The sequence below is a fragment of the Solea solea genome, chromosome 10 (genome assembly GCF_958295425.1).
Source record: "Solea solea chromosome 10, fSolSol10.1, whole genome shotgun sequence".
Lineage (NCBI taxonomy): Eukaryota > Metazoa > Chordata > Actinopteri > Pleuronectiformes > Soleidae > Solea > Solea solea.
The window spans coordinates 3,960,406-3,972,281 of NC_081143.1; the positions used below are offsets into that span (position 1 = coordinate 3,960,406).

General features: G+C 38.4%; 1 protein-coding gene across 1 annotated transcript in view; it reads left to right on the forward strand.

The window, feature by feature from the left end:
• arhgap10 (Rho GTPase activating protein 10) overlaps positions 1 to 6,329 on the forward strand; it is a 42,569-nt gene extending 36,240 nt beyond the window's left edge. Inside the window, exons 21-23 of the mRNA XM_058641099.1 lie at positions 706 to 789; positions 2,061 to 2,152; positions 4,916 to 6,329. Of these exons, the coding sequence (XP_058497082.1) occupies positions 706 to 789; positions 2,061 to 2,152; positions 4,916 to 5,004 (265 nt within the window). The 3' untranslated portion in view covers positions 5,005 to 6,329. The remainder of the gene's footprint in view (positions 1 to 705; positions 790 to 2,060; positions 2,153 to 4,915) is intronic.
• Positions 6,330 to 11,876: the final 5,547 nt, after the last annotated feature.

Sequence of the window (11,876 nt, forward strand, 5' to 3'; positions counted from 1 at the left end):
GCTCTGCTTCTGCCATTTGGTGAAGTTGTTTTTGAATGCAGGCATGCAGTGGCTGTGTACACATTAGGCTACATTATCAAGTGTTCTTATTCGACCGATTCTATCTAAAAACAAAGTAGCAGGGAAACACACGCACATCTGCTACAAGCAAATCTGCTGATTATTATTATAGCGATCATCACCAAACCCTACTGTCCATTAATAAAGATTCAAATTATTTATTTTTATTGTAGGCATTGACAGCAGAAATACCACACTTTATGATACAACTGTTTAGGATTAATACAAAGATCATTGTCACATTGCCCCTGAGTGTGTTTTAGATATTTTAATCCTGCATAAATCTGCATGAACTGCATGGATGTCGCCTCCATTCCACAAATAGAGGTGTTCTCATTTTTCCAGAGAGCCAGGTGAAGACCCAAAGGCGAAGGAGCATTTGTAGTCAAGACTATGAATCTCTCGATCAACTTGCCTGAGGGAACTGAAATCGTCACTTTTTTTTTTGTTTTTATTTCAACTTTGTTCTCTTAATTATTAAACATATTTGTTTTCCTGCTAAGTGTGAAGAACTTTCAAAATGTTTTTTTTTGGAAATTGCTTCACAATATGAAAAAAATGTATCATAGAAAACACCATGAAGTCTCTGCTAACCAAGTGTTTTTTTATTGTTGTTGTCTTGTTTGTTTTTTTTTTTATCTGCAGAGCTGCAGCAGCTTCGTGGTCCACTCCTGGAGCATCGGGAGAGAGCCAGCCTTCTGCCACAGATAAAGAAAAGCCAGAAGAGAGGTAAGAGAGGGCTCCCTCTATTTGGTTTCCCTAAAATTCAGTCTTACTGGTTAAATGTCACACACCGTTTTCCTCTACTTGCTCATTTAGTTGTGTATTATCTTCCCTTTTAACTCGGCAGAATCACAAGCAGTCTAAAAGCTACACGTAGTCTTGCCCATTTATGTTTTTCCTCTCTTTTTAATACAGTATGTCTATTTAAACGCAATACAACTCTCGGCTTAAACGGCAGCAGCAACCTTTTTCTCTCTGTCAAACACCTATGTGGGTGAACTGAAAGTAACTATGTAGACTATGTAGATCTGTCCATTACACTGAGCTGTCGCTATGCTTACTACAGAATAAAAGATGAAATGAATTGTAATTGCAAACAGCCCGGTCATTCTGTGGACAATCTATTAATGTTATTTTCATATGAATACACATCCACATTTTCCCCAAATGCTGTTCCACTTGAGTGCTTTCTTCCAAAATTCTGAATGCAAGAACTTGGCGGTACAATGTAGTATTGACAACTCTGTGACAAAGACAAACTTTTTTTAGTTTGTATGTCTTCTTTCTCCTGTCATCCTACATTGTTGCTGCGATGCAAAAAGAATATGAAATATTTATCAGGGCATCATTTTTTGAAGGCACATTTTCTACATGATAATTTTGCTGGCATTCGAGTTAACCGTTTGCAATGGTTGGCAAAGCAACCTTTCTGTGGAAACAGTATTTTTATTTTATGTTTTCTGGGATGGAGTGGCATAAATACAGCTTTTGACTAACTCTTGCAGAGCGGTGAACGTGGTTCCTTTGATGGTACTCTTTTACATCACACTGGTTTAAAATGAAGCGTCCAAGCTCACAAAATGTGAATTTACAAGCTGAAGCACAGTGGAGGGAGATTTCTATTCTACCTCTGAACCCCCCCCCACCACTTTTTAATTATCTCACCAAAGACGGTGGTCTGATGTGTCCCTGCTTATTTGTGCTGCTACAAACAGCACTACATCTCATTGTGTGTGTGTGTGTGTGTGCACGCACACAGGCACGTGTGGGTGTGTTTTGACTCTCTCACTCAGTCTGTCTAGACTGGAGATAGGGCAAGACAAGAGCGTGTAGTGGCCCAGCTCCTCTCTTAGTAGTTTTACTTATTTTCCAGCCTGGCCCATTTCAGCTGTTTCAGAGTAGTGAGTGAATGAACAAGCAGGCCGTGGGCCCAGATTGAACTATGCAGTAATCCTCCTCAAAGCTCTGCCAGCTCACTGATTGCCTTCATTTTTCAGTGTCACCAGCAGGAAAGCCAAGGCTGTGTACCCATGTGAGGCTGAGCACGACTCTGAGCTCTCCTTCCCGGTCGGCGCAATATTCAACGCCGGTAAGTGTTATCGTCTACACCAGTCGCTCACTCAGAACCAGCCTTGGCATATTGGATTTGGACGAAAACCGAACACCCAATCTGATCTTCAATCGAACAGAGAGATGAGACAGGGAGAGGGAGAACCGGGAGGGAGGGAGGCGGGTTGCAGGAGACACAGAATGTGTCTGGGAAGAGGCTTGACTGAGCTTTAATCGCTCTCAGAGGAAATGAGGATTTTGTGGTTCTTGTTTTTTTGTCAAAAACCTCTTTTGTGAGACAGACATCAAATATTGTGTAGATTTTACAGGTGGATATATACTGACATCTTACATGACATTCTGCAATGTATTTCAAATGATTTGTTACGGTCAAACACGCATTATTTAGATCCATCTCGTTTCTTTTTCTTTATACATATTCTATATAGATCACAGTATTTTCGTGTATCACAGATATTACCATTTAAAGTTGATCTACACCTCAAAACCCTTACAACCGTCATCAATAAATAATACACGTGTTCAGAATCTTTACCTTAATCATCTTTTTAATTTTTTATTTAAACGGGACAGTGCACATGAATCAACAACTTATTATCACAAAATTGTGGAGATAATTCATAAGCAGACATATTGACAAGGAGAGGGACGTAGGTTATTAAAGTAAATAAAAACATGAGTATGTCTACATTATTTCATGTTATCTATCTGTATAAATGTCCAACAGGTCCAAGCATCAAAGTTGGTAGTTTACTAAGGGCACCAGTGTGTGCAGTGCCAACTTTGGCAGTGTTTAGATAAGCGACATCGGCTATAAATGATGCACCCACTGAACGGGCACTGCACTTGTTAGAAGGTAGATTTTCAACTCATATAGACAAACTATATTGAACTATTGAACTATTTTGGTTAAGAGGAAATAAAACTGAAACATGATGATCTCAACTTAAACCTACAGTTACCCTACAGATACAAAGTTCAGTATTTATAAAGTTTGCATTTTTTTACATTTACATTTACATTTTACATTTCTGGCATGAATGCTTTGCGATGAGATTTACTATACCTAAATACCCAGTATCTCGGTGACCCCTGACATTTTACACATGATGCCACATAGTTCAATTGTTAATACATGTATTTGTGATTTTTAGTTAAGGTTGTGTGCATAATACATTTGCAAAAGGTCAAGAGGTCCGAATACTGCTGCATGGCACTGATTATATGGTTAGAATAAAGAATAGTTCAATATATGTTGGTGTAATGTCACCTTTGACATTACTACTTGCTTATTTATTACCACGCTTTATTTAACCGTGTTAATGTGCCTTTATTTTTCATTCATAATTCCTACATTTTCACATATTGTACGACATAATGACCATATGTAAGTGCAATGTACTGTGAGAGGAAAATGCATTACTCTCATCAAAGGATAAGCATTGGTTTTCTGTCATGGACTGACCAATAAATCCAAAAATCTGTGTTACTGTATGTTTGCATACTTGTAGTCAGTCATTTAAAACATCTCAATCTAGTGTATATAATTTAGTAGAGCTGCACAAAATGGTAAATTTTGATGTTGCGATTGCAATATCATTCATAATTGATACAACTTACCCTTCTTAACTGTAATTTTCATGAAAACAATAGATAAAAGTCATGGAGATATGGTATTTTTTGGGAGTTTGTTGACACTCAAATCAAGATTTTTGGGCTGTTGAATTCCTGAAGCACTGCAGAATGTCATCATAATGCTGTTTTGTAACACATTTTATCTTTATCACATAATTTCAGTGTCTTTTGATTTGGATATTGTTCTTGTTGTACTGTGTTTTTGATACTTTTGTGATTAACTGGCTAAAAAATGATCAATGTGTTGTAGTTTGAACACTTTTACCAACAGCAGAAAACATTATTAATGCATGTTCACCCATTGGACTGTCCAAAGAGATTGGGTTAGAGCTGCAATGATTATTTTGATAATCGATTAATCCGTCAATTATTTTCTGGATTCATCATTTGGTCCATAAAATGTCAGAAAACCTTAAAAAAATGTGATCGGTGTTCATCAAACCTGGAAATGATGATGTTCTCAAATGTCTTGTTTTGTCCACAAACCAAAATGATTGACTTTTAATTATTTATTCGTTATCCAGAGCAAAGAAATGAAGAAAATATTCACATTTAAGAAGCTTAAACAGTCAGAAATCTTGTTTTAATCATGAAAAAAGCTTCAAACCGATTAATCGATTATCAAAATAGTTGTCGATTAATTTAATAATCGAATTATCGTTTCAGCTCTAGATTGGGTTATACACATTTTCAAGCATTTAGTTTTCAGTAAAGAACTATGTACTCAGTTTGTTGATATCTCAACTGTGACCTTAAGAGTTCCCACTGACAGTTTATCCACTTATGTATTGACTTGCAAGTGCACTCAAACATTTTTAAATTGGCTCACTTTTTAAAAAACACATCAAGAACACAGGAAGGATTTTGAAAAGGCATGTCACAAAAAAAGTACAATGCACTGACACCTCTTCCATTCTCAACTGTTTGTTAGCGCTTCATTTTTCAGCTGAGATTCAGCTCCCTGGTGAAATTCTAGAAAAGCTAAAAAAACAGCCATGGTGTAGTTTGTAAATGTATAGTTCTGTTCACTCCAGTGTGCACACACACACACACACACACACACACACATTTTCTTAGCGTGTGTCCCCTTCACACTCCCCTTCCCTGTGGCACTGTCTCCTCTGTGACACTGTGTCCTCTCCTGCAGTGACCCAGTCGAGAGAGCCGGGCTGGCTGGAAGGAGAGCTGGAGGGAAAGAGGGGCCTCATCCCTGAAAACTATGTGGAGATGCTGTAGGCCCACATGGAAATATTTATGGACAAGTTATCACCTTCACTGGGGAAAAGTACGCTGACATATGCATGTGCCTCGACTCAGAGATTCACAGTAGAGCCTTGTTTATCCTCAACCCCCTAAATTGTCTCGAGCAAGTGTTTGTATGTTAGTAGTTGGGCTTTGATACACGTGTGCAAGCATGTTTTTTTTCTTTGACATTACTTTGGTTAATGAGTTTCTGCATTGTAATTCCAAAAAAAGTTCTGCTGTATACAGAGAAGCTGTAGCCTCGGAAAATCTAGGTAACTTTGTAGCAGTAGCAGCAGCAGCAGAGTGAGCGTCTCTCTCTCTCTGTCGGAGGCGTCTCTCCCCCCTCCCCCCCTCTGCCCCCATTATACATGGTATCCATGAGCTCTCGAGTCAAAGAAGGAATCTCAGAAACTGTAAAGTAAAATGTCAGCACTCGAGTCACTGAAGCTTGTCACACTTTTTGACAATGATACTCACAAATTAGTTTTCAGCTCTCAAACGATAACCCATACTCATGTGCCTTTACTGCCGGAGCAGCTATTAGTCAATAGGTGCAGGTATGTATGAAACACAATTGGAGTGTTACAGCTTTCACTTATAAAATGTTGTATTTTATGTTATTTTAAAATTATTTAGATATTAAAGAAGAGGCACATTGCTACTGCAATTTATATTTTATTTTATTTCATATATGATCGGCACAATGGTTGCATGACCTTTGAATTTTAAATACACTCTGTGCTGTTCTGTCCGTGGTGCACTCCTTCACCGACGTACAGTGGAACACCTCTTTGTTGCCCAATAAATGTGTTTGTGTTAACACGAGCATCTGACACATCCATCAGAGGCCAGTTTCACTTGGTAGTGTCGGTTGAAACCAAGTGTTGTTCTCATCAAAATGTGTATTAAAATAAATATTCCTCTGAGCGGAGACCCGAGACGCTGCTGCAACATTGAAATTTCACTTTTAATTGTATCTAAGAGTAAGTGATTATATCATCGACATACATTTATCTGTAGGCCATCTGAAAGTGTTTTCGCCTGCCTTGAGTGAGTGACAGTTTTTAGGGATTTTTATTTGGATTGGTTTTAGCGTGTTTGCTCTCCACATTAAATTTCATCCCTCTGCTCTTCAACAAGACACTTTCATTTTTCTGAGAGCTTTGGTTCAGCAGATTGTTTGTGTTTTCAGTTGCAGTTGCAATAATTTAAAGACAGTGATTTATGTTCTTTGTAAAGGGCCTTGACTTCTTTCATTTTTATACCTTTGGGTATTCTCTGGATCAATGTTAAACAAATAAAGATCTTTTGTTGTTCGTTATTGTATTATACGTTCTTTCCATGAAATAAACATGATAAGTTAAAATTTGACACCATGAGCACATCTTACAGTCACTGATTTTCATTTGTTTTCAACAAACTATATTTTCCCCCCAAACATTCAACATTTTAACACTGTGAACCACAGTTTTATGGGGTTGTAAAGGGCGTCGTTGAGATATAAAATGTAGATTTAGGGAAATGTGTCTAATTTTGCTGACTCATCTGTTGTGTCACTGTGAAAGTGAACAGTTTCCCACAGTCTAAGAATAAAGTCACTGGTAAAATGAGGATTGGTTCTGCAGCTCACACTGCAACACTGAGCCGTGTAGTGTAATGTAAGCCTTCCTCTTTTTATTGACCTGCACTGGTCCGCCTTTACTAAAAGAAACTTTCACAACTTCAAAATGGGATCAAAATGGATGTTTATCTTTCACAGAAGCAGAAAACATGCATTAATCCACCTCCGCCTCCCTGATCCATTAACATTTCCGCTTTGTGCATGTTAATTCTCCGTCTACGTTTGGGTAATTAATACACCAAATGGCCCCCAGACCTTGTGTTTTTGGCCTGAGCTACATAATTACCAGCCGTCCACCACCACGTTCACACCTCCAGTGAGTGAGCAAATGCACATTTCTTTAATAACGTAAACACTTGTAACTTTGTCCACTCAAAATAAATAAATAAACAATTGTCGGAGCTGTGGTTTCCGTACGACACCTTCTCCCTGAAGCAGCCGCAGACGGGTGATGATTGCATAATTTAATGGGGAAGCGTTAATGAGATGGGCAAAAAAAAAACTCCCACCACCCAACCCCCGGGGGCTGTCGTCATCCCCCCCTCTGCCAAATTACTGCTGAATCATAGAGACTTTCACTCTGTCTGCCTCTCACTCTGCTTTGCACTGTCTGTCATGAAATGTGCCATGTTGCTGTCTGCCTTCCTTTTCCTCCTCTCTACCTGTCTGTCTCTCTGGGTTTTTTTTAAATTTATTTATTTTTTAGAACTCCTCTGTCTCACTCTTCTTACTTTCCTTCGTATTTTACCCCCCCCCCCCCTATTAAGTTGGTGCTCAGGTTAGTTTCTGCTGCTCTAGCGTTAGTTTGTTCATTAAATCAGTGAAAGCTCTTTGCATGTATCGCTCCTCCTGATCTTGTGAATGTGACACAGTGGACAGCAGAGGTAATCTGTGTGGATCAGACTCATATTGGTATCACTTGACATTGATGAAGCGTCACCTGTGGTGATTTCTGTCTCTGCATGCATAATGCATCGGGGGAATATCAGCCCGCATTGACGGATATATCAGTGTCACTATGTCAGTTTAGACGTGCGTTTGAATAAAGATCACGATATTTCCTAGCACCCTGGCGGTGTGCCAACTGTCCTCTAACGCTCATAACGCAGTGTCCTTCAGCTGCAAAACCTAGTCCCACACCATGACTCAGCTTAGATCAATGCAGTACAGCAGTCTGGTAAGACCCTGACACGACAAAGTGCCATAAATGTGTCTGAATTTCCCAAACGTGCTCCAGAACATGTCCAGGTTAAAGGAACTCAAGCTTCCCCGAGTCTTTATCTGGATTATTTATTGCACAAATCCTCTGAAATATAACCTTAACGACTCTCTTGATGTGTTAGTGGGCCTGAAAACCGAGTAAGAATATGGAGGAAATGAATATCAGTGAGTGAGTGAAGGGAAAAATAAAACTCAGCTTAGAAAATGGGCCACAGAAGCCGCCATGTGCGAGGGTGCAGCCGTGAAATCAGCCTGATCCAATAGATTCTGTTTATCTGGCACGACTACAAGTGAAAGCAATTGGAAATCTGGGGGAGATTTGGAGAGGGCTGTGGATTCAGAGGGAAAAAAAAAAAAAGAGCAAAAAAGTAATACTGTCTGCTCTACAGTCTGGCAAAGCAGGCGTGTTTTCAGATCAGCCTCTAACAAGGTTAATGGTGATTTTTCTCCACAGGCACCATTTTACTGTAAAAGTCTCATCTTTGCTCACTTTATCTCTGTCATTTTAACTCTCATCATTTTCTATGTCTCTTTGTTTGCTTCATCTCCTCTCCCTGCAACTGCCGTACCTGCTGCTGTGCCACATTATTTCTGTTTTTCTATGTTTTCGGGGGGGGGTTTTTTTCACTCATTATTCTTGCCAGACACCAAATGCAGCTGCGTGGAATTCACACAGATCAGACAACATCTCGGGTGGGAGCCTTTCCTAGCCTCTCTCTCTCACTCTCGCTCTCTCACGGTATACATGCATACATAAACCACCACATGAATTATGTCAAATTGGAACTTTTTTTTATTAGAATCTTGCAATTGTTTTGCAAACACAAATATGGCAATATCTGCATCAAGATATACAGTAGTGACTGGTTTCAGAGACGTCTCACTGCTTTCTGGTGAAGGGTGTCTACTGTATGTTGGTTGGATAGTTGTTGAGAAATGTACAAATCATCTCAGTAAAAAGTCATTTCTGGAACTGGAAAAAAAGCATTTATATATATATATATATATATATATATATATAGGAAATGCACTGCCATAGCTGGGGAAATATGGCTTTGTCTCTCTGCACCCAATTAGTCACCGGCAATCAGAAAATGGCAATGACGCTACTCCACGAACAAGAGTGGACCGTGAAACATTGTGAGTCATTCATGCCTCGAAAGAAGAATTGAGTTACAAGAAGACAGCTCAGAAGATAAAATGGCTTTGTCAAGTGGTTATTCATGGTTTGCAGCAAGTGGTGATTCATGAACATTAAAGAAACTGAATCAAATAACCAAAAAAACAACAGCTCTTTTTCCTCTTTTAAAAGCTAAGTTCAGTGTTTTTGGGAGAAAACTTTAATCATGAGTTAAATGATAAGGTCAAAGAATGGCACCTACTCTTCTATAACACCGTTGGTCTCACATTGGAGCGTGTAGCTTTTTTAAATTTCACAGAGTCGTCGTCATTGTGAAACTACTTGCCTACATAACCCACAATGCAACTCGGCCACCGATGTTGGGCAAACTTCTTTAATTTCTAGATTTTATTATTTGAATTTGTCATTTTTAAACTTTCCACATGGAAATATGCTGAATCATGTGGCATCACTTGGAGCGCCCTTTCTTTACAGCGATGTAAATTCATATTTGGCCACGTATTAACTGAATTGTAATTTTAAATATCCAGCTTTAAATGCTGGCCAATTGCATCCTAGATATTGTGTGCTGTAAAAACCCAAACATTATTTGCTGTTATTGAGCCGTGGTGGTTTGGACGCTCATATTTGAATGAGCTAAAGCTTACAGGAGTCTGTACTTGTTTCATTTTACTTTGTGTGTGTGTGTGTGTGTGTGTGTGCACAACTGAAAAGACAAGAATTTAATTTCACATGTGCCAGCCTTCCTTTGTTTGTGACTTCTTGGTTTTATTGTGGTGCTCTGCAACAGTAACGTCATGTGTTAGGAAATAAGTCTCAGTGATCCACTCACATCTTGTTACAAAACAAAAGCAAAAAAAAAACCTTTTTTGATAATTATTATTTTTGTATTTGTTTATTTCTTTTTTCTTTTTTTACTTTTTACTCTCTAACATTCAGGTTGTAAGTTCCATAAGTCTCCACGATGTATAATACATTCATTTCTTTGTTTGGCCCTTTCTGCTGCCAACCCTTACTTTAAAGTTTTCTCTGTGATTCGACACACAGAACATGGCAAGTGGGAAACCTCCAATATTCCAACACGAGATGGATAAAGTAGAAATGTTTTATACTATATACTCAACATAAAGACTTGCTGTATTATTTACAATATATACTGTAAAATTGTAAATCAGGTGAGATAAAAAAGGCACAAGTTTCCCTTTTTTAAATACAATGTAAACATCTCATCAAAAAGCATGCATCGACATTTCATTTTACAAAAAGGATATCGTTTTAGACAAAGTACTTAAATATTGTTTTCCAGCAAAATATAATTCTCTCAAAAATACTTTCCCATTCATCCTATGAACCTTTAGACAGTATTTTTTTTTTTTTATTCCTTAAAAAGGACAAAGTGGCAAAACAAGAAACGGTGAGAGATTAGCTTAAGGGTCCTTCACGACTTGAACACAATAATGAGTGACAACGATGGGCTGTTAAACGAGGCCCTTCTGATAGGGACTGTGTGAAAATTATTATGGTGGAGTGTAATAGTAATGTTGTCTTTAAACCCAGTCAAGTCTTGGAAATGTAATATATAATCAAAAATAATAAGTTACTTTATGTAAAAAAAAAAAAAAAAAAGATGTTGCTTTTAATCATTTTAAACTGCAGCCTGATAATGGTTTGGTCAATGGAAGTAACCAAATAAGTGAACCAGTTTCAGGTGCCAGCTCAATTAAATGTGAGAAATAGAAGAACTACCCTTCCTGCCCTGACATCCCACCCTCTAACAAAAAAAAAAATAATAAAATATGCATCATTCTCTTTCTTCTGCTCTTCTGCCACCCGGTAATTTTCACATCATCCCTAATGACGGTTGTAATCCTGGTTCCTCCACCTCTTTGTACCTCAACCTTCACACAGTAACCTCAACAGAAGAGACCTCGTCGTCGTCTTTTCTTTTTGCACGGTGCCGTCATGCGAGCGCCGAGGCCACGGATGCAAAGAAAGCGCCCTGCCGTGCCAGTGAAATCGTGTTGTTAAACTACAGGCGGGTTGACTATGCAGGAACTCTTTTTCCAGGAACATCACAGTTACTTATCAAAACAGACCTTTCCCGCTAGCTGCATTAATACCTCATTTCACATTGTATCTCCTCCTGTGCAAAATCTAAATGTGGAAATAGGATATGGCTAATCCTATAACGTAAATGCATAATACCCACGCTGAAATAACAGATCAACTATGCACATGCTTGCCATGAAAGAAAAAAAAAAAAAACAACAACAACCAAACACACAAATGTAAGCCACACACTCACATGTAAGTACACACTCACAGGGCACAGAAAGAAAGAAAGAAAGAAAAAAAGAAAACCCACACACCCACTGTTTTTCTCCCCCAGCGGCTCTATCGCTTTTCAGTAGCTTTATAGTAGTTTTCCACAACCACACAGAAACCAGTGGGGTGCGAGACAAGTTAATGGTCCAGATGACTGGGCCTACCTAAAATAGTAGTACTTGGCCCAAAGCTAAGAGAAAGGAAATAAACTAAATTAGGAATAGTTGATTATACCAACAGTTCCTCATCAAGCATCCATGAACATGTACTGTACAACAGCTGAAGAGAACGTGTTTAAGAAGTTAATACCTGTACACATTTGCCTGGTTTTGATACATGAGCCATTTTGCTATAAGCACTGAAGAGTAATGCTCCATTTTGGATTATGTCGTCTTTACATAGTATGTAGTCTTTAAAGTGTATGTCCATATAGTGTTATTGTATAGAATGATCTACAAGTTTACTGTACATTATGTTTTGCCTGGCTTTGTAGAAATGAAGCACCTTAATGTAAAATGACTGACTTGTCAAAAACTAAACTTCTGCAACACACTT